The 27,898-nt window shown below is 34.5% G+C and overlaps 1 protein-coding gene across 10 annotated transcripts; it reads right to left on the bottom strand.

The window, feature by feature from the left end:
- Window positions 1-1,216: 1,216 nt before the first annotated feature.
- LOC106062140 (putative zinc finger protein 66) lies at window positions 1,217-27,658 on the bottom strand. 10 transcript variants are annotated; one of them, XM_056042885.1, is made up of 4 exons: window positions 26,384-27,658; window positions 25,045-25,316; window positions 11,296-11,627; window positions 1,217-4,225 (listed from the first exon to the last, which is right to left on the bottom strand). In XM_056042885.1, the coding sequence occupies exons 3-4, from the start codon at window positions 11,575-11,577 to the stop codon at window positions 3,089-3,091; spliced, it is 1,419 nt and encodes a 472-aa protein (XP_055898860.1). In that variant the 5' UTR covers window positions 11,578-11,627; window positions 25,045-25,316; window positions 26,384-27,658; the 3' UTR covers window positions 1,217-3,088. The 10 variants fall into 10 exon arrangements, with proteins under 10 accessions (XP_055898860.1, XP_055898862.1, XP_055898866.1 ...); XM_056042887.1 differs by lacking the exons at window positions 25,045-25,316; window positions 26,384-27,658 and adding exons at window positions 13,247-13,317; window positions 20,958-21,089; XM_056042891.1 differs by lacking the exons at window positions 25,045-25,316; window positions 26,384-27,658 and adding exons at window positions 12,560-12,599; window positions 20,958-21,082.
- Window positions 27,659-27,898: the final 240 nt, after the last annotated feature.

Raw genomic sequence — 27,898 nt, forward strand, 5'->3', positions numbered from 1 at the left:
TTAGCGATAGAACACTCCAGGGTAACGACGTGTTTAGTGACAGAGACTTCTACTGTGGCCTTTTATCAGAATAAATCCATGTACAATTGTTCATCAGAGTCGACTACATCTCTTCACTTGTTAAAAATAGATGTAATTGTTTTGTCTGACTTGTTGCTCAACTACACGTAATACACCCGAACAATTACACCCAAACGATTGCAGAGTAATTGGTTGACTTCAAGACAGCCTGAACTAGCAACATCACACTTTGGAAAATGCTCCCTGCCTTTCCTATTCGGCACGCTACATCATGGTAAGCATCTCCATCATTTGTTATGATGCTGCCAAGGTACGTGAACTTGTCCAGCTCTTCAAGCTTTAACTCGCCAAGTCTGACGGGGACACCCTTTGCCTTATATCCCACTCGCATAATTTTAGTCTTATCCAAGTTAATGCGGAGGCCAATTTTGGGTGCCTCTCTGTCTAGGCTCTCCGTCATTTCTTGAATGCATTTATTTGTAGCCCCGGGTAGTGCAACATCATCAGCAAAGTCCAAGTCCGTCAATCGGAGTTGTTCATGCCATGGAATACCAACAGACTGCCTTGGAGAAACACATGACGTCATATATCCGGTGATAGCGTGACATCTGGCGGTGAATGATGGGATTGGCTAAAGCAAGCGTTTGGGAGGAGCTAAGGAAATGATTTGGAATAGAGCGGGATTTCTTTGATTTAGAACATTTCATTGAGATAGGACGTAATTGAGTTTTGGAGATATAACTTGAGGTGACAAGTCATATATTTTATTTTCTTGTGAAATAAGATCTAGTATTAATTTGAATCTATTTATTATCGAGCTTTGAGAGAAGATATTCATCTGATACAGTTTTATTTCTGTACATACTGTATATTATTGTGATTCCAAGTTTTGAATTACAGTTCTGTATTTGAATTGTAATTATCTTCGTTAATTGAATCTCTAAGACATATTTAGATCTAGAGATATGTCTACAGAATCCCCGGCACGTCACAGGAACATCTTGTAACATCCGACATCTAAAAAAAAAAGGCTATGACAGTTTTTAATCAGATATCTGAGATGTATGCGTGTGTTAACTATTATTTAATGAAATAATTATTTGTGAGCCAAGAGACTGGAGTCAAATATTTATAACAATTCTTAAAGTCACACACTTCAACTAAATATATATTCATTCAAACACACACAAAGAACAACTTTTCCTGAACACTTTACTATTCAAAACATACTCATTTCATTTCATATCTTTACCATAAGAAAGTCTCTTTGTAATCATAACTTTTAAAAAAATCCATTGCATTTTATTGCTTATACAGATCATTGATATCAACATTCTACACATTAGAAGCCTACAAATAATAATAATACTACATGCTGTTAAAAGCAGACAAATTTAAGTCAACATCTAATACAAAATAACAGATCAAACAATTGTCAACTTTTTTCTTTTTGATTTAAACAAATGAAGATTTTTTTTTTTTTGTTTATACATTTTGTATAAAAAGTAAAGTACAACCTTCAGACGATGATTTAAATGTTTCTATGATGGATGGTTAACAAGTGTGTCATGTGGCCAGCACAACAACCAACCATCTTTACTTTCCCTAACTTAAGTCAGGTACTCGTTAGAGTTAAAAGGACTTGAGCAAAAAAAAAAATCCCATGTTTCAAAAGAAAAACCCCATTTACCACTCACCCACCACACCTCTTATTATAGTTTGAGTATACTTTAGTACATATTCATTTAAACCTCAACTATTGAAATTCTGTAAACCATGTTTTATTAAATGCATGAAGTAAATGTATCAAAGACTTTTAGTAAAAGTTATGTAAAACAATTTTTGTCAACATATAATCATAAAAGACTAACAAATGTAAATCATAAATGATCATCTTAAAAGTGTAAATGATTGTATAAATGATTAAGTACAGCCAATATTAGCTTAGCCAATAATATCATTTCATTGTAGACTTCAATAATGTGAGTGCTGAGTCATTATAGAAATATTTAGTAATGTCTACAACAATCTGGTCTCAGAGCCAGACAAGGAATATGAAAACTAGTGCCTTCTATCCTGAATTTAAAAATAGATAAGAACAAAATATGGCTCTTTATTTGCTTTAAAGCTGAGGGTTAAAAACTAATATGCCAAATCTACCCAGGACAAATCTGTTACACCTATAGGACAAATCTGTTACACCTACAGGACAAATCTGTTACACCTATCTCCTTGTAAGTAAGTTAAATGAGATTGCCTTTAGTATATGATCGCCCTCCATAAAGAATAGGTTCCTGCTTTTAAAAGAACATCACTGCCTCTATACTCTCTACACTGGCATTAACTAGAACATTAATATTTCTAGAACTGTCCTGCCATCATATGCCAAGATGAAGCACATGTCCCTTTATAGAAAGCATTCCAGAATTATTCAGTATAGCAAACAGATCCCAGTGACATACAGAAAGCTTGTGTGAATCACCATTTGGTAGACACTGATTTTTTTTAGTCATACTATTACACTACTCTCTTGTCTAAAAGCAACCAAAAGTTCTTTCTAGAGCTCAAGGGTTATCTACTTCTCCATACAATGACATGACATTGGATATCATGCTTCTTGGGCAAAGTGTTCTACCCCACTAACAGAATGGTCATTCGCAGAGATAAGTGGGCTGATTTTTGGGACATGACTTCTGTTTTGGTTAGTTAAATGGTTAGATGGAGAGTTGAAACTAAATTATTGTGAGAAAGAATGAGGCAATCATCAACATAGAGAATCTTTGTGACAATTAGTTTTAGTATGGGACAGTAGGTGCTGCTGATTCTTGTCTGAATGGAACCTGATTGAGATGCTCTCCTGCAAAAACTGCTTCACTTGACCCAGCATTACGTCAAAGAAGATACCAGTAGTGAAAAGATAAAAATGCAAGGAACAGAGCTTGAACATTTGTACATCTTACAATATAGTGAGCCACAGTGGTTTGTGGAGGATTTAGTCAAGGTTCCTATCTATTCTCAAACAGATTCATGGGGAGCAAAAGAGTCAAATTCTACAATATTCCTATCTTCAAATGTGCACTGACATGTGTCTTTTTACTGAAGTGATATGAAAAAAACTTCTATTACATAGAACACAGGTCAATGGCTTCTTATCAATGTGTATTTTGACATGTTTTTTAATTACTTGGAGACATAACAAGCTTTTATTGCACAAAAGACATTTGTATTGTCTAAATTCAAAAGGTCTTTCCCCTACATGGACGACCTGATGCGACTTTAAACTTGCTGAGAATGAGAACACTTTCAGGCATATTGGACACTGAAATGGTTTTTCACCTGTGTGGACAACCTGATGTCTTTTTAATGTTGAAGATGTTGGAAATACTTTTAGGCATGTTTGACATTTATTGGCTGTTTTACCTGTATGGACTACCATGTGAGCTTTTAAACTTGAAGCAAATGAAAATACTTTGAAACATATTTGACATATAAATGGTTTTTCATCTGTATGTGCCTCCAAATGTTTATTTAAAACAGAATCGGTCCAAAATACTTTTAGACATATATGACATTTATATAGTTTTTCATTTGTGTGGGCCATCTGATGTATTTTTAAACTTGAAGCATATGAAAATGTTTTCTGACATATTTGACATTGAAATGGCTTAGCACCTGTATGGACAACTTGGTGTGTTTTTAATTTAGAAGAGGATGAAAATACTTTCAGACATATTTGACATCTATATGGTGTTTCCCCAGTATGGACCACCTGGTGTTCTCTTAAACCTGAAGGGAATGGAAATCCTTTCTGGCATATTTGACATTTATATGGTTTTTCACCTGTATGGACCACTTGGTGTGCTTTTAATCTTGAAGAGAATGGAAATCCTTTCTGGCAAATTGGACATTTAAATCTTCTTTCATCAGGATCCTTTGGGTGTAGCCTAGTAACTGAAGAGGTTGAAATCAATTTCTGGCTTATTTGAAATGTTTGTTCACTTGTATGCACCGCCTTATTTGTTTCTAATAGTAAAGCTGATGTAAATGTTTTCATTACTTCCTTGTTTTGATTTTCTGGAGTACAAAGTAAACAATCCTCATTTGTATTATCTTCACTGGGAAGTTTATGTTTATTTTTACCACTAACATATCCAGTATGTTCTTTGAAAAAAGTTTCTTCTGGCCCCAACTTTTTAAAGTGAATCTGAAAAGGACAAAATGAAAAAAAAAAAAAAAAAATTTAAATTATAGATTGCAAAGGAAAATTTACAAGAGCATAATATGCATAATATAATTTTTTTTACTCTCTATATAAGTTCATTAAATGTTAGTTGTTTTTGTTAAAGACACATTTGATAAAAAGAAAACTATTTTCAATTTAAAAGAGAACACTTGTACTTCAGATATATAACAAGTTATCATTGCACAAGCTATTACCCTGTTTTTTCCTATGGTAAAATAGTTAATGTAACAATTTAATCTGTTTAAAAAATAAACCAAAAAAAACTTACAATATCTTTTATAGCTTAATGTTTTGAATAAATACTTTTTTTTTTTTAAATTTCTAGCATCCTTATGTGAACTGATCCCCAATAAAATGATAACTATTACTATTGCTTTTGATTAGCAAATATTTTGTACTCATGCCCTTGTCATGGGTAATGTAAAGTGATTTAAGTGATAGTGATGTGTAAGCATTAGTAGCTCAAGATAAATTAAGCCAATGCTGGACATAGAGCAACAATGAAAAAGCTCTAAAATCTGAAGGCTGTAGGTTAAATACCCTAAATGTCTAATGCAGAATTAAGATTAATATATTTGACATGTAAATTTAGGATTCATTTATTTTAAGTTATTTGACAGTAGCAACAGTGACAACAGGGCCGTCGCTACCTATTGTGCAATGTGTGTACTGCACGCAGTCGGCCGAATGTAAGGGGCAGCCAAATCATTATTGCAAGGTTAACTTTTTTTTAGTTTTAGTTTTCAAAAATAAAAAATAAATTCTTAAATATTGAAATATTTTATATGATTTCTAATTATTCCATTATCCTTTTAAAAAAATTAGTATAAGAAGTTATTTAAGAAACTTTATTTTTTTTTTAAATAGAGTGGAGCGCGAGGATTCCATTGGATTTTTCCATAGGCGCCCACTCATTGTCACCCTTAAAGAAGTTAAATCTGTGAAGACTCTATATTGTAATATTATAATAACAGTTTTATAGTTCAAAAGAGACTTATTTAGGTGTATTTATTAACATTATAGAACACCTAAATCGATTTAGTTTTAGGCCTGCTAGCTTTTTGGAGCTTTAAGCCAACTCCCGACCAGCAACAAGGGGGGGGGGGGGTGGCGCGAGGGCGGCAAAAACAATGTTTATTTTCATTGTATCCATTAATCCATGTCTGAATATTATTAAAATTCCATAATTTCAAATGCTTTAAAAATTAAAATATTTTAAGTCAAGAGACGTCGCTTCATCTTCTAATCGGGCCTTGTTAAGTGTAGACCTTTTTTGCGAGAGGCGTATGTATGCAACAATATGGGTCAAAACGTTTTGAAGAAAACATTTCAAAAAGTCTCCGTTAGTGTGATTCTTCTGGATTTTGTTTTCTGAATAATCAAATTTCTTCCGACTATTGCACTTCATTATAGTGACGACTTTTGTGTGAAAACTAAGGTCAATGACAGTTTGTAGCTTGGAAAGCAAACCACGCAGCTGAATGTGACGCTAATCACACAGGCTCTTCTGGTGCGATGGAATCACAAGGGATCCTACAAACTTTCCGACGTTCACAGAAGATGCATGGCTTAAACTATACAGGCTATTTGGGAGATGGTGACTCAAAAAGCTATAAAACTGTTGCAGATGCAGATCCACCAATATACCCGGGTAAGACGATTGAAAAGTTGGAATGCTGCGGTCATGTGCAGAAAAGAATGGGACGTCGACTTATGGACCTAAAGAATTCTAACAAAGGAAAAGTTTTTGAAGAAGATGGCAAACACTACAAAGGGATGGAAGGAGTAAAAAGGCTTACTCAAGCAGCAATTCTAAGAATCCAGGGCCATTATGGTGGTGCCATTAGAAATAATACCAACAACCTTTTACAGATGAAAAAGGCAATTTGGGCAATTTGGAAACACAGGTGTGGAGACCACAGTGATTGTGGCCATTGGTGTCCAAAAGAACAAAACATAGCAGTGGCAAACAAAAATAAACTCCCCAAATATATTACTGATGCTATGAAACCAATATTTGAAGAGTTAACATCAGATGCACTGTTGCAAAAGTGTTTACATGGTGGCACGCAAAATGCTAACGAGTCGTTCCATAATTTAATATGGAAAAGATGCCCCAAAAACCAATTTGTTGGAAGAAAAAGGCTTGAGATAGCTGTTCATGATGCCACAATTGTAGATAATGATGGGGAACTTGGACGAAGGCAGATATTTCCACTTTTGGGATTACAATTCGGATACTATGCTGAAACATCATTTCGCGCTGCGGACAAGAAAAGAATTTTGTCATCTTTAAATGCAAAAAATATATCAAAAATGACATCCAGGTGTAAAAAAAACATTCATTCAAATGCAGAGGATGCTAGGGATGAAGGATATTTACCAGGAGGCTTTTAATTGTAAGTTTTTGTTTTTATTATTCATAGATATTGTGGTTTTTCTTGATTTTCTCAAAATCTGCTTTTTCAAAATGTTTTGGTTGGTTTTGTCAACTTTCCACAAAAACTATGCTAGCTAGAGCTTTGAAATTTGGAAGTTTTGTTCTATGTCCATATTGAATCAAAACATGCTACAAGAATTACAATCTATTAAGTAGTTTTAAAGTTATGGTCTCAATACTTACCCCTATCCCAACAAGTTTTGACAGTTTTATGGTTCCCACACTAAAAAATTCATTAAAAAAAAGTTTTCTCTCTGATTGTAATAATTGTAGATCAATGTGATTGGAATAACATGCTGAAGACACTGTGCAAATTTCAGTTGAAAATATTTAATAGATACTAAAATATCTTGACATGTGTGTTCCTCTATATTTTTTAGTTTTTTGACTATTTTACCCTATTTTTTTGAAAAATTTCACTTTTTTAAGTTTTTTTTTTTTTAAATATTTTTTTCATTATTAAATGATCCATCCAAACATATAGACACTTAAATAGTGACAGATTTGTTGATATTTCAATTTTGGGGTTTAACCTGCCCTTAACACGAAGATGATCTTAAAAAAGATCATGACGTCCGCACGCTACATGTACCTAGTATGTCCCTTGCATAATAGGACTACTATTGACCAGCGCTACCTCTTTATTATTATACTTAATATGGCCCTTAACTTTTTTTTTTTTACTAGGATGAATAGTGCATTCTGAAAGAAAACACATTACTGTTGACCTTTTTGACCTTCTTACTACAAGACAAAAAGCATTAGGAGAAAACATTTCTGAAGCTGAAAACGCCGCGCCATGGCCCTATCTTGAAATCAAAGCCCTTACCGGCTTGAGTGAAAACCTGCCCCACATCTTCAATTTTATCTCCAGAAAGAACGTTTTAGAAAACATTTAAAATTATATAGGTAACACTATTTCCGAAAAATAGCCTTGGACTCGTTTTTTTATATTTCGTTATGTAAATTTGGATTCTAAAGTTAGTGTTAAATTAATATAAATTAAAAAAAAAACAAATAAAAATTGTGTTATTATTATGAACATGTTTCTTTTTTTATTACTTTTTTAAAACTAACACTCATGGACCTCACTGTGGGAACCCACATCGCTCCTAAAGATCCCCAGCTTCTAGGGATGGCCCCAAAGAAAATTTTGTCATTTAGGGTGTTGCACTCTGTAATTTTTTAGAAGCACATTGTGTTTTATTTCAAATCATTGTATAAGTGACTTATACTTGGATTATTTATTTTGTATTAATTCAAGAAAAATAATCAGCGCTGAGTTGCTTCATTTTGACCTGGTGGTGTGTTGGATAAATTTGTAGGCACCTCCGAATCCGCGTAAGTCAGATGATTTGAAAAGAAACCTAAACAGTAATGTTTACCCAATTATTGCTTTTTTTATATAACGCTACTTTCATGCTTATAGCATGCTTAGAGCGCTATGGTCCAATCTCATTTGTAGACCAGTGGGGGAAGGGGGTATCTGGGAGTAAGTTTTCAGTGCTGCCTATAGGCGCTTAGTAAACACAACTCTGCTCGAGTCGGGTGTTGAGCCTCGAGCCGCCTTCATAGGTAGCCAAGTTCAAGTGTACTTAGCATCTTGTTCATGCTTCCCATCCAAGTTGTACATAAATGTATTTAACTAAGTCAATAAATAAAACACACACAGTAAGCCAAACAAAAATGAGTTGACTAAAGACTTAATAAATAAACAACTTGATAAATGAATGCAATGGAGTAGGGTACTATCCAACATCGCAGTATTTCACAAAGTCCAAGAACAACTAAGAAGTATGTCTTCTCTACTCAAAGTCTCTAGAGCAACTGTGGTCATTTATGCCACTAAGCTATTTCTGTGTATTATTTTCTAACTACAGTCAGGATACTCCTGATAGCTATATAAACTTCTACATGGCAGTCTACTACACATAGCATCATGATCAACATATGACCAGTGTCAGGTCAAAGAAAAGAAAGGTGATCATCACAGGTAGATTGTAATTTTTTTTAGCACAGATAATATCATACCACAGACAACAAGCTAACACAAATTAATATACAAAGTTATTATTAGTACTTTATTCAATAGCTTTTGTGGACATATTGTGGTTGAGTTTGAGTGCTCTGCAAACACAGACATAAACAATTAGGAAATCAACCTGTTTATTTCAATTAGATAAAGCCAATCAACTAAATTTCCTCCAAACAATAAATTCTAAAAAAAAAAAACTAAACAACTTTGTATATAGATAAAAGAATGATAAAATACCTTCATATATATATGCTCTTACAGAATGGTCAATTAATGAAACATCTTCTACAATTCAGCTTCCCACTCATACTTACAACACTTATTTACAAACAACAATAGCAACCCATAAAGAAAAGAATTATAAAGAAAACAACAACATTGTCCCCAAGTCTAAGATAAAAGCTTTATTTCTCATTTGGAGACTACTCAAAAGATATAAGCAGTATTTCTCATTTGAAGACAATTTAAAAATAAAAGCAGTATTTCTCATTTGGAAACAACTCAAACATAATAGCAGTATTTCTCATTTGGAGACAACCCAAAGATAAAAGCAGTATTTCTCATTTGGAGACATCTCAAAGATAAAGCAGTATTTCTCATTTGGAGACATCTCAAAGATAAAAGCAGTATTTCTCATTTGGAGACATCTCAAAGATAAAAGCAGTATTTCTCATTTGGAGACAACTCAAAGATAAAAGCAGTATTTCTCATTTGGAGACAACTTAAAGATAAAAGCAGTATTTCTCATTTGGAGACATCTCAAAGATAAAGCAGTATTTCTCATTTGGAGACATCTCAAAGATAAAGCAGTATTTCTCATTTGGAGACATCTCAAAGATAAAAGCAGTATTTCTCATTTGGAGACATCTCAAAGATAAAAGCAGTATTTCTCATTTGGAGACAACTCAAAGATAAAAGCAGTATTTCTCATTTGGAGACAACTTAAAGATAAAAGCAGTATTTCTCATTTGGAGACATCTCAAAGATAAAGCAGTATTTCTCATTTGGAGACATCTCAAAGATAAAGCAGTATTTCTCATTTGGAGACATCTCAAAGATAAAAGCAGTATTTCTCATTTGGAGACATCTCAAAGATAAAAGCAGTATTTCTCATTTGGAGACAACTCAAAGATAAAAGCAGTATTTCTCATTTGGAGACAACTTAAAGATAAAAGCAGTATTTCTCATTTGGAGACATCTCAAAGATAAAGCAGTATTTCTCATTTGGAGACATCTCAAAGATAAAGCAGTATTTCTCATTTGGAGACATCTCAAAGATAAAGCAGTATTTCTCATTTGGAGACATCTCAAAGATAAAGCAGTATTTCTCATTTGGAGACATCTCAAAGATAAAAGCAGTATTTCTCATTTGGAGACAACTCAAAGATAAAAGCAGTATTTCTCATTTGGAGACAACTCAAAGATAAAAGCAGTATTTCTCATTTGGAGACAACTCAAAGATAAAAGCAGTATTTCTCATTTGGAGACATCTCAAAGATAAAGCAGTATTTCTCATTTGGAGACATCTCAAAGATAAAAGCAGTATTTCTCATTTGGAGACAACTCAAAGATAAAAGCAGTATTTCTCATTTGGAGACAACTCAAAGATAAAAGCAGTATTTCTCATTTGAAGACAACTAAAAGAGGTGCTACCTTGGTTAAGTTTGTTAGTATATTATCTCTTTTGATAAGATAAAAAAACAAACACAACTACAAAGCCAGTGAAAATAGCAATATTTTACTAGGCACAGCATCAAAAAGATACTAATAATGAGTAAGCAAACAATTAAGTCTTGGGAAAATTTACAAAATGAACATATGCCATAGTTTGTGAAAGGTGAAAGAAAACTCAAAGGAGACAAATTTATGCTAATTGTATAGTAGAGTCACAATGGCAGAAATACAATTTCAAGGAAGAAAGCTGGGTATATAAGCAGAAAGTTAAGGAATATAGGCAACCATCAAACAAAACATCCAATGACTTTCCCATCTCCTTTTTTGGAGCCATGTCATGCCCATCAAACAAATTCATTTAAATATAAAAGGCTCAAAATTAAGAACAATTTTTGATAATATGAAAGGTCAATACTTGTATCAGTAAAAGCAAGAATAGAGTCTAAATCAAATCACCCATCACAATCTCAGTCTGATTATCTAGTTTATACAGTAACTCTCTCAACTTTGATGACTCAAACTAAACAAAGGTAGTCAAAAGTGATAATTGACTGATTCTGTAGCAATGTTTTGTTTTGTTTTTTTCTACCTTTTTTTTTCTTCTCTACATGATATACTTTTTTTAAGGCAAAATGATATTGAGAAAATTCAATTGCCGGTACCCTATGAATGTTGACATTCAGTAACAGTTTAAAGCTTTGTAATTTTAATGAAGAAATTAAATATGTTGTTTTTTTTTAGTAGAATATCAAGGGAGGTAAAGATGAAAAGAGCTAACAATTTAATATTTACATTTTTCAGTCCAGCTAAAGATAGACTTCGAGACATTTTGAAATAGATGTATATAATGTATATTTCATAATAAAATGAATGGTTTCTTACCGGAAGATCACAGGATGTTTCATCTATTTCATAACAAATGTTGTGCTTCAAGTCTATTAAACTCAACTTGTCATTTACTTCTCCTGGAGTTTCAGGAACATTTTCAATACCTTCTTCTGTATCATTTTTTATCACGTGTTTCACATCAAGAGAAAAGTTATGATTGGAGTATGATTCATTAGATTGTTCTTCAGATGTTTGAGCAAACGAAACATTGTCAATATTTTCTTCCATATCCTTTTTAATAACAGCTTTTAGATGAAGGGTAAAATTGTGTTCCATGTTTGCTATTATAAATAGGTAGTTTCTTTTCAATTAGCTATGCACAATTTCTGAAACAAAGACAGATTATTAATAGTAAATAGGTAGAATAACATTTTTTATTGTTTATTTTGACATTTTGCAAACATATTTTATATTCTATTCATTCATTCAGTCTCTCAGGCCCTCACTGAAACAGAGTTTAATCATTATGATCCATTCAAACCTAACCAATATAAATTACAAATAGAATATATGAGTAATCTTCTTTTTTACAAAGCTTATAGCAACTCACTCTGTCTGTCTTTCTGGTAAAAAGTGTGGTTAAATTATTTCTCCCACACCCAATCTCGGATCAAGTTGAAACTTCGCACAATTATTCATTGGCATAGACAAGGCATGAATCAATTTTTTAACAAGTTATCAATTAGTCTATTATATACTGGTAATTAATTATTTTCTTTGATACCAATGACGGAATCCTTCAGTATTCACAGACGTGGCTAAATTTGTTGGGTTTAGGACCCTTTAAAATATTGTTACCGCAATTTCTTTCTTACACATTCTCCAATTACGTTGAAACATTTAACAATTATTTATTGTTGCTTATAAAAAATGAGTCAATTAAAAAAAAATACCCATGTAGTCAATTAATTATTGGTAATTCATTATTTTGTTTGATATTTAATATGGGAAATAATTTGTACATTATTGGTAGGTACAGTTTTAAGGACAGAGCTCTTCCCCTTTAGATCAGCTTTGTTGTTGTTTTTATATTATGCTTGCTCAATTTTAAATAAACTTATATAAACAGTTGGTCCTAAAATAAATATTTGGCCATGCCTAGTTCAATGAGCTGGAATTAACTAAGCTATCCTTAGTTAAGTTTAAATAGTAATTAAAATCATCATTAAAGCCTAAAGCATCAAAGAAGTTAAAAGTGATCTGAAATCTTAGAAAGCAAAGACAAATGTAATACAAATTTTAATCTCCTTTGACATACCTTAATCCTAGAATACCTCTATGTATCTTTATTCTAAGGACTTGAGTAGTTCAACAAAATGTATACAAGTTTTATTTTTACAAAGCTTATTTCAGCTCAAAACAAATAGGGCCTACAAGTTGTTTTTTTACAAAGCTTATATCAACTAACTCTTGTCTGTTTGTCTGTCTGGTACACATTTTAAGAGAGAGAGAGGAGAGAAGAGAGAGGAGGAGAGTCTTACTGGTCTTACTACTACTAGATATCTAAATGAGACCAAGGAAGGGTAATTTTGTCTTCTGAACAAGTTAAGCGATGCCACCCCAATTTTTACGTTTGAATGTTAATAGCTTTGTAATGATTAGTCTTGTCATCCATTTGTCAATAAAATTAGATGTTTTTTCACTATGCATAGTTACAATAAAATATATATTAAGTCAAAGAGTCAATGAAATACAGCACTGACATTAACACCTTTCCCGGCTTTGAAACTTTGTGAACACTCTCAATACACTAACAAACGCTTCATAGTTATTGTATTTAAAATTGTAACTATCTTCAATTTTCTTTTTTTATATCAATTTCTTTTTTACATCAACTTGAGATAATCGCGTCAGTTTTGCTTTTAACACTCTCAATTGCCTTCTTCTGTGCTTATAACTTGCGCCCCAACAAGAAAAATGAACACAAGTTTTATCTGTAGCCTACCTGGTGGACAAACAACAACTGTGAGACAACCGTGTCTAGCCCACTCACACTGTTCAGTGATGTGACTAAATCTAAATTAGGCACCTAATTGATCAATCATTGTCCCTCCCAACTTCCAATACATTTTTAGTGAAGTAAAATCTTAGACTTACTACTTTACTTAGTTACTACTCTACTCACTACTCTGTTACAAGACCAAAGTCTAAATCTGGTTTCTATTTATCGGAGTATTAAAGACCAACTGAAGAGGTTTTTTTCGAAATTGAGATAGCGATTGATTTAGATAGTAGATAGCATCAAAGTTAGTTCCTAAAAATTTGAGATTTTAGAAAAGCGTATTTATATTAGAAAAAGTAATTTGAAAGTGGAAAAAATAACGAGATTTGAAAATCAGCTTCAATGGCCGAAACCGGAAGTGACGTATTGTAATGGACTGAGAAAATGTAAATAAAAATAGACATGGCTGGATACGTTATTGATAGCGATTCAGATGATAAACTTATCTAAATCTAGCTGTCCAACAATTTTAAATGATACTTATCATGGGATGCACCAAAATGCCCTGAAGAGAACTCTTCTACTTTTTCAAAATATATTCTAGAGCAGACTATTGAATTAATATAATTATAGATAGATTATAATAGGACTAGTCACTAGATTATACTATTATAGTAGATTGTCACTAGATCTAGAATCTAGATCTAGTCTACTCTAGTAGTAGTCTCTAGTATCATCAAGTACTAGTAGATCATCTAGGTATAGGGCCTACTATACTTAGACTATACTAGTCACTCACTAGATCTAGTTTATAAATACTTGACTTGTATTATTGTACTAATTGTAGTAATACTACTAGTTAAGTAGTACTAGTAATAGTTTATAAACTAATAGATTTAACTAATTTAAGTAGATCTAGAGTAATCTAGACTAGCCTCTATGTTAAGTTTAAGCCCAGTCGCCAACATTTTTTAATACTTGAATTTGTATATCTCTGTTCTGTAATAGTAAGACCTAGTGAGTAGTGTCCTAGTCCTAGCAATAGCATAAAGATTATTCATAGATATAAATATAATATTATAATAGTCAAGGACTAAACCTAAAGCCTAAGCTAAATCTATATAGAATATATTTATACTCTTTACTAGCCCTTACTATACTTATTAATAAGGCTAAACTTTAGATCTAAAAAAATAATAAGTCATCATTTATATTGGTAATATAAAATACAGATTTTTACTAAACACATGTGACATTTCTTTAAGTCTTAAACTTAAACAGGGCCGGTCCTAACGATTGCGGGGCCCTATGTGAAACTGATTGCGCTGGGCCTAGTCTGGGTGGGAATAAGGATAATAAGTGAAAATTAAGATTTCGTATTTTAAAAAAATTTGACTTTGAATTTTATTAAATCTTTACTAAGTACAAAATTACGATCAAATTAACTTTACTTTACGAACTTTGCAACCTATGGCATATTAAAATGCCAGTCACTCTATTAAAGTAAATAAAGTATGGAAACTTCTGATTAAAGTGAAAATTTGCCTGATTATTACATTTTAGTACATGAAAGCTGACAATGTCTTATTTCGTTTATCGCGCGTAGGATTAGCGTTTTCCGGAATGAATGACACCCACAATTTTGTCTATTTTTCAGGAGATTTTTATGAGATTTCCAGGTTTTATATATACCGATATATATATATATATATATATTGCAATTTAACTATTACACCTAGAATTAGCACGAAGCCTATGAAAGTGCAGGGCCCACTGCGACCGCATAGGTTGCAGAGGCTTAAGACCGGCCCTGGTCTTATATATATTAGATTACCTAGAGTAGAGTAATTTATTATTATTAAGAACAATAAGAGTTAGATGTTGATGTTAGATCAGATAATCAGTATAACATATATAATATATATATATATATATATATATATATATATATATATATATAACCACTAGTTCTATATATGTATACATAATTAAGTATAAATGTTAATAAATAAATTTTTTAAAATCTATTTTACAGAAAACATATATGACATGTGGCATACAGACAAGTTTACTAGATGGATCTTTCATCCTTTTGGAAATACAATATTCCCTGTGAAACAAATCACAGAAACATTCTACAATTTTATTTTATATAATAAATACCAATAAATGTAAATACAAAATCACATTTTAATAGAGTTCTTCATTATGCACACAACATTATTTTAGTATGTTCCTTTTCACTTGCTAGGTTTAGACAAAGTTTCAAATCAGGATTTAATATTATTAAGTCATAGCCCAAAACTCCAGCAGGATGTTAGTTAATGGCAGTGGTCAATGTTTGAACCTGAGACCACAGAGAAGACAGTTCGGAGTGCAAACCTATTCGAAACCTATTCAAATTTTGATCATTTTTATGTTAATGCAGATCTGAATATCCATTGCAATGATGACTTGATCTGTAAAGGGGTTACATTTTTTAAAAATAAGTTGGATCTCATTCTTCGAATGATGCTATTTATTAGAAATTGCAACGTGGAATACATATTAGAGGCCAAAAGAAAATCCACTGATGAGGGAAGACGTAGACGTCGTAAAGAACATTTAAATTGACCACCAGCTGAATATGGTTATGTCTTCGCTGGACGCGGCAAAATATCTAGTTTGCAGCTGCGGCTGCGTAGCCATGGAAAATACTGCATTTCTCATTAATCTTTCGACTCAACTGCCAGCCTTATTTATTAAACACTTTAAATTATGAATAGCTCTGCATTTTTTAATAACAATAAAAAATATATATATATTCAGTGATTAACTGGCAATAATTGGGTTACTAAAATTCAATAAAATGAGTTGCATAATTACATCAACAGTAGCCTATATGCATTACTTAACATTATATTGATACTGTTATAAACCTGGTGGTGGCACAGAGAGGGGTAGTGGTGTGAGTGTAGTCAGCCGACGCAAATCGCCCCAGGCCAGCGCTAGACGAGCGGTCAACCGTGACGAGTTACGACGATCGGCCGAGACGAGTTAACAACATGAAGGTTCGAGTAGGATCGGCGTCGTGAACAGAGCTCATTAGCGTCACGAGGGTTGTAGTCATCTGACCACCTAGAAACGTCGAGCGGCGTTCTGTCCGGTTCTAGAAGGCCAGTAGGGACCCTATATAAAGAGCGGAGGTGTCGCAGTCAAGACGGTTCAGAAAGCGGGTTTACGACAGGAGTTCAGAACACGGTCGACTACAGCACAGTTCAACGGTGTGGTCCTGTACGGAGCATTACGACGGTTCAGTGCGGAGTACTATCAAGTACAGTTGAGACGGCTGGCGTCTTGATCTTGGTCTGTGATCGAGTCCGACACAACGAGCCTAGTGTGTGAAGTCAGTCCTGAACTGTTGAACCCAGTGCAAGCCCGGAACGAGACGGAGAGACCAGTGCAAGACTTGATACGGCGGAACGGTGTTATCGGAGAGATATTTGTTATCGCAGAGCTATTTGTGCTGTTCTACGTGCTGCCAATTGTACAGTATTGGCTGTTATTTATGGACATTAAACCTTTACGTTATTTTGGAGCCCTGACTTGTCAAGTTCTTTAAGTTGGTGGTGTATGGTGCAGTTTGCAGAGAGCCTGGATAGTGAGATTCGTAACAACTGGTGTCAGAAGTGGGATCGGATCGGAATCGGATTGGATCGGATCTACTATGGCTCGTCTGAAACTGCTGTACGAACTTGAATTTAGAGAACTGAAGGAAGAACTCCGTGGACGAAGGCTGAAGGTATATGGTAACAAGGAAACTTTACAAGCACGCCTCCGAGAAGACATGTTGGAAGAAGAAGAAGATCCGGACACATACCTTTTTGAAGTCGAACCGGATTTGCTGGAACAGCTCACCAGTAGAATGCAGCAACAGATCACCAGTACCATACAGGAACAGATGGCAGATATGCAGGGACAAATCGCCAGTAGCAAACAGGAACAGATGGCAGCTATGCAGGGACAGATGGCAGCTATGCAGGGACAAATCGCCAGTAGCAAACAGGAGCAGATGGCAGCTATGAACTCGGCGCTAGAAAACACCAATTCCAAGATAGATGCCATGAACACCAAGATAGCCGCTATGAACCAACGCATACCTGCTGTGGAGGAGAGAATCAACAACTCAGACGTTCGTTCAGATGCTAAAGCCAGAGAAAGGAGCCTTGGTGGTGATCATGAGGACCCATTGAAACCTGACGAAGCCGTTGAGAGACACTTGCAAGTCGAGAGATATCAGCCAGGTCCGAACCTAACAGACGTTGGTCCAGCTGCCAAGACTGGAGAGGAAAGTCCTGATGGTGGTCAAGAGAATCCAAGGAAGCCTGACGTTGAAGATGATGGACATTTGCACGATGAAAGTCATCGACAAGGTCTGAAACCAACAAGCGATTGGCCCGATACTGAGACGAGAGAGAGAGGTCCTGATGACGGTGAAGAAAGCCGATTGGAACCTGAGGCCGAAGACGAAGTGGAGTGTTACCAACCTGCCCCACGAGCATGTCCTCCAGACACGGCTGAAAATGATGACTTGTCCCACTATTCCCTGTCCTATGGATTTGAAACCCATCACAACCCTTCTCCGCAAAGCCCTATGACGTCACCTCTTTGGCCAACGATCTTGGTATCCCCAGCCCTTACATCCTATACTTCTCCATGTATCAAGTGGCTGCCCTCAATACCGAACGACAAGAGAGCGACGCGACCACGACATCACTGCAGTCACATGAAGGCCAACTGGCGGAGAAGAAGAAGGCTACTTTTGTTGAATGCAAGATGGATGACGATGCAACCTCGATATCACTGCAGCCACATGAAGACTAACTGGCGGAGAAGAAGAAGAAGGCGACTTTTGCTGAGTGCAATATGGATGACCATGCGATCACGAGGTCGATACAACCAGATGAAGGCTAACTGGAGGAAAAGAAGAAAACGTTTTCTGAACTCAACGTGGATGGCGATGAAAGCACGACGGCGAAGCAACCCGGTTAAGGCCAACTGGAGGAAGAGAAGGAAGCGACCATTGCTGACTGCAACATGGATGGCTCCATCAAGCTCAAGAGGCAAGCCAACTGCCACTGATCGCCCCCCGCCTGCAGCGATGAAACTTTACAGCCAATGTCATGATGTTGATTCTGTCCGGGACGGACAGATCTAAGGAGGGGGCAGTGTTATAAACCTGGTGGTGGCACAGAGAGGGGTAGTGGTGTGAGTGTAGTCAGCCGACGCAAATCGCCCCAGGCCAGCGCTAGACGAGCGGTCAACCGTGACGAGTTACGACGATCGGCCGAGACGAGTTAACAACATGAAGGTTCGAGTAGGATCGGCGTCGTGAACAGAGCTCATTAGCGTCACGAGGGTTGTAGCCATCTGACCACCTAGAAACGTCGAGCGGCGTTCTGTCCGGTTCTAGAAGGCCAGTAGGGACCCTATATAAAGAGCGGAGGTGTCGCAGTCAAGACGGTTCAGAAAGCGGGTTTACGACAGGAGTTCAGAACACGGTCGACTACAGCACAGTTCAACGGTGTGGTCCTGTACGGAGCATTACGACGGTTCAGTGCGGAGTACTATCAAGTACAGTTGAGACGGCTGGCGTCTTGATCTTGGTCTGTGATCGAGTCCGACACAACGAGCCTAGTGTGTGAAGTCAGTCCTGAACTGTTGAACCCAGTGCAAGCCCGGAACGAGACGGAGAGACCAGTGCAAGACTTGATACGGCGGAACGGTGTTATCGGAGAGATATTTGTTATCGCAGAGCTATTTGTGCTGTTCTACGTGCTGCCAATTGTACAGTATTGGCTGTTATTTATGGACATTAAACCTTTACGTTATTTTGGAGCCCTGACTTGTCAAGTTCTTTAAGTTGGTGGTGTATGGTGCAGTTTGCAGAGAGCCTGGATAGTGAGATTCGTAACAATACTATAGTTTATTTTCCACTTCCCTGACTTCCCAGAGAAAAGAAAAAAACGACAACTCCTTCTCCAGTAGGATAATCTCTTTCATTTATAGTCTAAACACAATTTAAAACTTTGTTACCTACAGTTACAGATTAACTTGCTAACTTAACTATCTAATAATCTAATGATTCTATTCCAATCAACAAATGAGTCAAGCGTGAGATAAATGAAAACTCTTTAATTTTTAGATATATATTTATAGAACTATGTAAGTATATAGGCCCGAATATACGATACGAATATATTTAAATAAGAGTGTAATAAAATCCATATTTCGTATATTCACAGTATTATAGAACTGGTAGATCTAGGTCTAATTTTTGCCTTATAGATTAGTTTTTAGAAATTTAGATCTAGTACTTTTTTTACTATTAGATCTAAATCAGACTACTTTTAAGTCTAAGATAAGGTTTAAGTTAAAGCTATTTGCCTAGTGTTGTACGGGGTTGTGACTCTAGATTCAAACTAAATATAATCGTATACTACAATAACTACATTGAATGAGCTCAACATTCACATTGTAATAATTGTTTTTTTCCCATTATATTGGGCCTATTTAGGGACGACTATAGGTTAATAATCACTATTAAGTGTATAGATAGAGTATATAATTTTAAACTTTGTTTTTCTAGGTCTAGGCCCAGCACCTCGATCGGATCAGTCTAAATAGATAGGTCTTATCTCTTAAATGTCCAATACTACTATTACTAGATCTAGACTTCATCTAATTGGATTTAGATCTAAATTTAGGTCTACTTCGCACATCATTAATGATTTGAGAAAAGAACTTTGATCTTGATCAAAAGCAGTAGATCTAGAACTAGAATAAGCCTGAAGCAACATAAGTAACATAAGCCATAAATTGCGTAACTTGACTAAAACGAAACATGTGAACTGAGGCTCGCGGTACTGCGTGGGCTGAAACGCTGTTCGCTTGACTAGATCAAGAATAAGCCGACAAACAGTAGATCTAACATGCAAAGCCATAAATTGCGTGATTTGACCTAATTTCCCCAACTCTAACATCCACTTTTTATAAATTGGCGTGTTTTAGTCGCCTAGGTTTTTAGAAACTAGCAATCCTGTAAAAAGGAATAGGGAAATACGCTAAGCCATAAACTGAAAAATTTGACCTAATTTCCCTTAAACTACGTCATCGACCTTGGTTGTCTGGGAAATACTGATCTCGAATGGCTTCGAGATTGTGAAATTTAATAGTCCCTAAAACTCACATTAAATTGCTTATATCTAAATAATTACAAAGAATATATGTCTAAAATTTCGTATGTATGTTTTTTTAAGCATTATGAATCTAAAAAAAAGTATAACACCGGTTTCCGCGTCTGACCCCAAAACCTCTTCAGTTGGTCTTTAAGCCTTAAAACCAAAATGGCGTATTTCCAATGACAATATATGGTAATAAGAAATAAAACTTAAAAATTTATATTTTAAAAACTATTTAACTCTGAGGAAATCAAATTTTATCAAATTTAAATTACAATAACAAATCATTACTATCTTACTGTTCATTAGTGACTGAGGCTCTTACATATAATTATTATATAATAATAATTTAAATAGAATCTAGATCTAATATTTAGTAATATTATAGTCTAATAATATTTAGATATTTCAATTTGTAATCTGCATTTTTTTCTGCATATTCTTAAAATATTAGAGAAACCTGATTTAGCGTTTCTAGTCTCGTAAACTAATACCTCTGTATCTCTTAGACTTTTAGAAATAATAAGTCAATAGAGATCTAGACTACAGTTGACTACTCAACTCTGAGTTCTAATGTTCTATAGTTATAGACAATACCGTCCACCATGTTGTTTTTAACCCTTAGCTATATTGAACTTTTAATAACTTTTTTTTAAAGAGAGTTTTTTTTTGTTTTTTTTTTCTTATGCTGTCAACTTAAGTTTTTTAACGGCCCACGAAAGAGAAAAAGACATTATTAATTTTGTGTGAAATGTCTGTCCGTCTGTACCGTTTAGATCTCGTAAACTGGAAAAGATAGTGAAAATCTGACAACATAATATTTTAGACCATTCCAAGTTCTGATGCACCCTCTACATTTTAGCGGCCCCCGTAAGGGGAAAAAGCCGCTATTAGGTTTGTGCAAAATGTCCGTCTGTCACACTCAGATCTCGAAAACTAAAAGAGATATGAAAAATATTATCATTAAATGCGGCATGAAAAGTTTAGATGCAACGGCTACTTTTGGTTTTCTAAAAGCAAACCGTTTAATTTATAAAATTAATTATGCAAGCGATTTTTTCATAAAAATACACCAATTCTAAAACAATTGCGTAAATGTAAGGGATGCAATGTTACAATATGCTAACAAAGATGGACAATTTTGTGTATTTTCAGTATCACTAGGTCAAATATATTTATACAATGTACAAGAAATGTTTACAACAAATATAAATAATAGTTAAAGGTGTTTTTTTCTGGTCAACTAGCTGCTAAAAATAAAAGAAAACATTTCTGTTTGTTTATAAAGGCTAATAATGCACTTTGTATGTAAATATCACGCACATTTTTTTAAATGGACTTTTTATGCAGCGATTTTCGTGCAGTAGCGTAACGTTGCAACATGTCATGGTGCTAAACCAATTCCTTAAACTTTTTTTTTTTAAAATCAGATTTTATTTATTTTTTGTTTAGTGCCCCCATCCGAATAAAAGAAGCTTATTTTTGTGCATCTTCTACTAAAAGACAATATCATCAATGCCTATCTTCTACTAAAAGACAATATCATCAAGTCGTTTTGTGCCTATCTTCTACTAAAAGACAATGTTGCCAATAAATACAAAATTAACATTAAGCCAAAGGACTGTTTTATGTTGTCATCTAGGCCTACTTTTAGGCCTTGTCTTCGATATAGTTTAGAGTCCTAGAGCCATGTTTTAAAAAAGGTGATCATACATATTGTATTTAAAAATAAACAACATATACAAAATAAAACAATAGTATTACAATATTACAGAATTATGATCCTGACAATGTTAAAGTGTTACTTACCTAAACATAGCGAGCTGTACATTAAAAAGACAGCTATTATTATCAAAAAGCTTATTAAACGTTTCCAAGAATTCAAATACATATTACGTTACCAGATATGGCATGTTGTCGTAACATAAATAACTGCATGAAAAAAATTACACTTGATACTGATGCTTCAATGGTCTATGGCCATGTATTTGACAGATAAATATCTTCATTACATTTCCCTTGTTCCAAGTGATTCTATTTGACAAGTACAATCATGACATTTGTGGCACGTTGACACAAGAGACTGACTGTCATACATGTGTTGTTAACCAGTGACTCATGTATTGTATTTTGTGCTCAGCTGAAGTAGCCTACTCTATTCCTGACGCCTCTCTAGTGGATTGTTATAGGTCTCCTATCTGTGTTTGTAAATTTGTTTCCTGTAGTAATTATGAATTAACTTTGTTAAGAAAGTTCAGAAGATTGGGAGGAAGAAGTAAAACAGAAAATGTATTTTATTATCTGCCCTTTATATATTTTTTAGCTTTTTTTTTTCCTCTTTTGTACTCTCCCATTATATTTTTGATTATTTTATTTTGTTAGAAACAGTTTTCATTTAAATTTTGTTAGCTAAGAATTCGGATCTAAACATAGACAGAGAAATATATGCTATGTAGGTCTGTGGTTCAAGTTTGATATGCATAAACATTAACATTTTGTATGAATGTAGATAGGATTGTTGTTACATCCGTAGGGGCCGCTTGAGTTGGTGTGATAACCAAACTCTTTTTATAATCTTGTTTCTTTTCTGAAAGCGAAAAATCTAATTTTTTAAATCACTTAATGCATACAGTTTTTTCATAATAACCACTTTTACAACTATTCACTATTAATAGTAACAAACACGGGAGGCTCTTTAGAAGGGGAGATTCCCATTTACAATATTTGTAATATATTTCTGCAAACGGTTTTAGATTTTTTTTATTGATTAAATTCAAATTTAAACCAATTAAAATAACAATTAGGCTAATACGTATTGCTGGAATCACTAAATACACTGAAAATTATTTTTGTACAGGTTTATCATCCGTTGCTAAGGATATTATGTTACATTTAGGAATTAGTTGTTCTATGAAGTAGTCCTTCAAACATTAAATATTAATTTTATTTGCCTAAAGTATCATTGCAAGCATATACGTAAAGAGCAGTTTCTCGTGTATTTCTTGATCTTTCACATGTGGCTCAAATATTGAGTCAGTGTAGCTATTTTCACTAACAGGAGAAGGGGCGAAGGCGAGTAACTGTCACCTAAACCAGAAGTAAGATTCGAGCTGGAAGGGCTCAATGGATTAAATTGCTACTTACCTAGCAAAATTAAAAACTGAATTCAAAACTCTGCTGCCTTGCAACTATACCCAAATATGGTAAAGGTTTCGTGGGTCAACCCTTAGAAAAAATAAGGAGCCAGCTACCCTTAGGCAGCTTGCTGCATAAATCGCTACACCCTGTCATAGCCTGTTACGTCGCTGATCCCAAACTGTATATATATATATATATATATATATATATATATATATATATATATCGTTTGCAAAGGATTACATAAGAAGCTTCTAATTTTATAACACATGTCACCGATGTGCCCTTGAACTGTAGTGTTGCTTAAAGAAATCATTTTAATATTAGATGTAGGTTTGTGTAAAACAGTTTTTAAATTTAAACTACAACTGCTGGTAAAATCAATATTTTTCCAGCATAATTGGTCTCATATCGTCATAAAAAGGCACTTTCACAAGGAATGAATAAATCCCTATTTGAAATAACGCTGTACAGTCTACTTTTCTTTTTGTTGGACACTAGCTACATGTAGACAAAATACAGCTCTTTAAATAAGTTGTTTTTATAATGTGAGCTGGCGCTCATAGATCTATTTTTATCATCTTTTTGTATCTAATTTTGTCTGTTTTTTTTAGTTTGTGTAATTTATTTAGGCTAGTGTTAGGATGTATGTAATTTAGTGTCTTTTCAGTTTGTATAGGTCAGTAGTAGATTACTTTAAGTTTAAAAGAATCTGTGATGATGTCAAGAGTCAGTTAAAGAATTTTTTCAATGCAATGACCCCCCCCCCCGCCCCAATAAATTATCATTATTTTTAAATTTATTAATTAAATTCATTACTAAATATTTAAGTTCTAAAAGCCATCTTAATATGATATACCCTTACTTTGTCTCCTCCTACAGAACTGGGAAACCCCTTACCACAATAAAGCATCGCTCACACACCCATTAGGCCCACATCTACTGCAACTCATATCATATCATACTAATAAATAAATACAAAAAGACAGTTAAAGAATTAAAGAAGATAATATTTACAAGGCTGAGACCTATACATGTTGTTGTCCTTTTCATCAATATTTTTAGTAACATACTATATTAGCCTTATCATCATCTACATTCATATTCTACAAATTGTATATATTGATGTGTATTTTTTTTTTAAAGTTGGGATAATCATATAATAAACCAAAATTTTAAACTTTTAAAAGATCAAAAGTATTCATAGCAATTTTTTAGCATGCTGTAAAATATGGTAAATTCACATTTTTAATTCCGGTAGGGCTTTATTTTTTGACATGTAAATATGATATATAAACAGACAGACACAAAATAACAGAGACTGCATGTTTTGAAAGGTCTCTAAAATTTGGAATAAAACAGCTTAAAATCAGTTTTAAAGTATATCAGACATGTATCTAATGTATTTTTTATGTTAAAAAAAAAGAAAGAATTATTCCTTACCTGTAAATGTTTATCAGTAGGTACATTTGATGTTTCTTCCATTTTACAACAAATGCCATTAAATTCAACTTGTCTGGTTTTTTTTCTCTTGATGCTTCTGGTATCTAAACACTGACATTACTTTGCACTATTTCCTTTTTCCTCATAGTTGTCAGATCAAGAGGAAATAACTGTTATTCAATGGATACCAGCTCATATAGAAGTAGAAGAAACAAGGAGGATGACACACTCGCCAAGAGTGGGAGAACAAACTCACCAAAAACCATTGCACTCTATCCAGAAGAAATGAAGAAACTAATAGTAAATAAAATAAATGAGAAATGGACAAAATCTCGTCCAAATCACAAGAAAGATGATGCCTATTAATCGGCTATTATAAGCTATCCCGACAAGATCAACGTCTAATCTTTCGACTCAGGAGCGGACACAACACAATGAGACAACATATGTACCGGAAGCTCAAATTTGGAAACAGTGAAATCTGCCCATGTGGAGTGTCACCAGAGAATGCTGACCATGTCCTCCAAAACTGTTCTCTTTACCAAGAGACCCGTACAAGACACTGGCCCCAGAACACCCCAATAGAAAGAAAACTATATGGAGAGCTCCCTGATTTGGAAACCACTGTGCAGTTCATCTCATGTATTGGTCTAGTCAACTAAACGCCCCAGCATAACAATGAGAACGAAGAAGAAGAGACAAATTTGGCTTGTAGTGTGGCATGTAGTACAACTCATGAGATTGTTCTTCAAATTTTGGAGCTAACAAACAATTTTTAGTATTTTCTTCCATTTCCTTTTTAATGACATTTGTTAGTGAAGAGTAAAATTGTGTTCTATGTTTGCAATCACTTTCTTGGATTTTATTTCAGCTTTCTTTACACATGTTTTGAAACAACTACAACAGATAACTATACGAATGATGTCATAAACATATTTTTTTAAACAGTTTTGAAAATAAATAGTATACGTTTTTAATCAATTCAATTTTGAGGTGTCATTCAATATGGGAAACGCCAATCGTACGCGCGATAAAAAAAAACGGCATTATTGTCAGGTGGGTTTAGTCGCTTAAGTAGGGTATGATATGATGGTCCCGTATCCCCAGCCTGAACAGAGTAACACAAAAAACCTAAAGGTAATGGCATGTAAAATACGAACATCGAATAACAGTTATTCAACTGAACAGTTAGTGAATAACAACAGTTGTCAACATGAACAATATTTAATAATAATTAATTATAAGTTATCAACATATTTACATATACATCACTATCATTGAAGTCATCATTGAATTAATAATTAGTCTAACATCACGCCAATAAGTTTCCATAACACACCTTCACGCTCACACTCCATCTCGGCGCCCAACGTAACCTCAACTCCCTACACCTCAGCAACAATAGTTACTGCACAACTCCAAGGGCGGAAAGGCGACACACTTTCCCATAGCCCAAAGCCTAACACCCTGAAACGACAAGAAAACCTAGATCTAGCGATGCCGCTACAAGAAAGAGCTTTTCAATAGCGACACCCGTACCGAAAGATCGGCCTACTTAATAAAACTATGTACTTACGTACCCTTACAAGGGGGAAACAAACAACCAGCTACCTAGCTCACAAAAGAAGCTCTCTCTCTTGCGGGAACTAAGGATGACGTAAACACACACACACACAATATTCTAGGCAACAGAACGCACTTAAAAGAAACTACTTCCTATACGCTAAAACACCAATATTAAATGCAAAGAAAACTTCACGCGCGCACGACATCCCCCCTCTCCCCCTAACTGGATCTTGCGAAAACAAGTCCAGTCTTCAAAAAAGAAATTGAAAACTGAAGTATATAGACAGCAAAAGGAATTAGGAAACATTGCCCAACATTGAAGCCGAAGAATACACCCTTCATAAAGTCAATATTACATAATTATTCACAGAGATGATGTCGCAAAGAACAACATCCATCCTAAAACTATTATAACATTACAATGCATAATAAAACAAGCAGTACATATTACATACATATTCATACATATCAAGCAATAGCTATAATAAAATATTCTTTTTGTGCGAATCACACCAGTCTTGAGCACAAGTCTGCAAGTATATTGTCCTCTCCTTTTATGTGACACACGTCGAAGGTGTAGTCCTGAAGCATCAGGGCCCATCTCGTAACCCGGTGGTTCGTAAAGTTCGTGCTCCGCAGATAAGCCAAGGCCTTGTGGTCTGTCTGAAGGTGAAACGTCTTTCCACTAAGATATCGGTCAAGTTTTCTAATGGCAAATACGATAGCCAAACCTTCTCTCTCGATGATGGAATACCTCTGCTCCCGAGGCAACAACTTGCGACTCACATACTTGACGGGATGCAGAACACCATTCACGCATTGGCTCAGTATACCGGAGATTCCTTTGTCCGAAGCATCGGTCTGAAGAAAAAATGGCAATGAAGGATCAGGCAAACGAAGAATGGGGTATCTACACAGATACGCCTGCACCCTGCTCAAAGCCTCCGCGCACTCATGATTCCAGTGCACCTTAACAGACCGACCCCGACCCAATAGATCAGTAACATGGAACAACTCCGCGTACCCTGACAAACCTACTGTACAAAACCGCCAACGCGATTAATAATTACAGGTATTAATTTTTTCCAACCCTCTAGACCACTTAAAGCCTTAAACATTCCTTTAACCTAGATATCTTTAAAAAGAAACACAGTCGAAAAAGATAATGCTAATATTATACCACCCGCGGTACAATTAAGCATGTCATTAATGATCTTCATCCTATATGTGAGCTTGCGCTCCCAGAGCTATATTTTTATATATTTTATTTTTATAGGCTAGTGCCAAA

The sequence above is a fragment of the Biomphalaria glabrata genome, chromosome 9 (genome assembly GCF_947242115.1).
Source record: "Biomphalaria glabrata chromosome 9, xgBioGlab47.1, whole genome shotgun sequence".
Taxonomy (NCBI): Eukaryota; Metazoa; Mollusca; class Gastropoda; family Planorbidae; genus Biomphalaria; species Biomphalaria glabrata.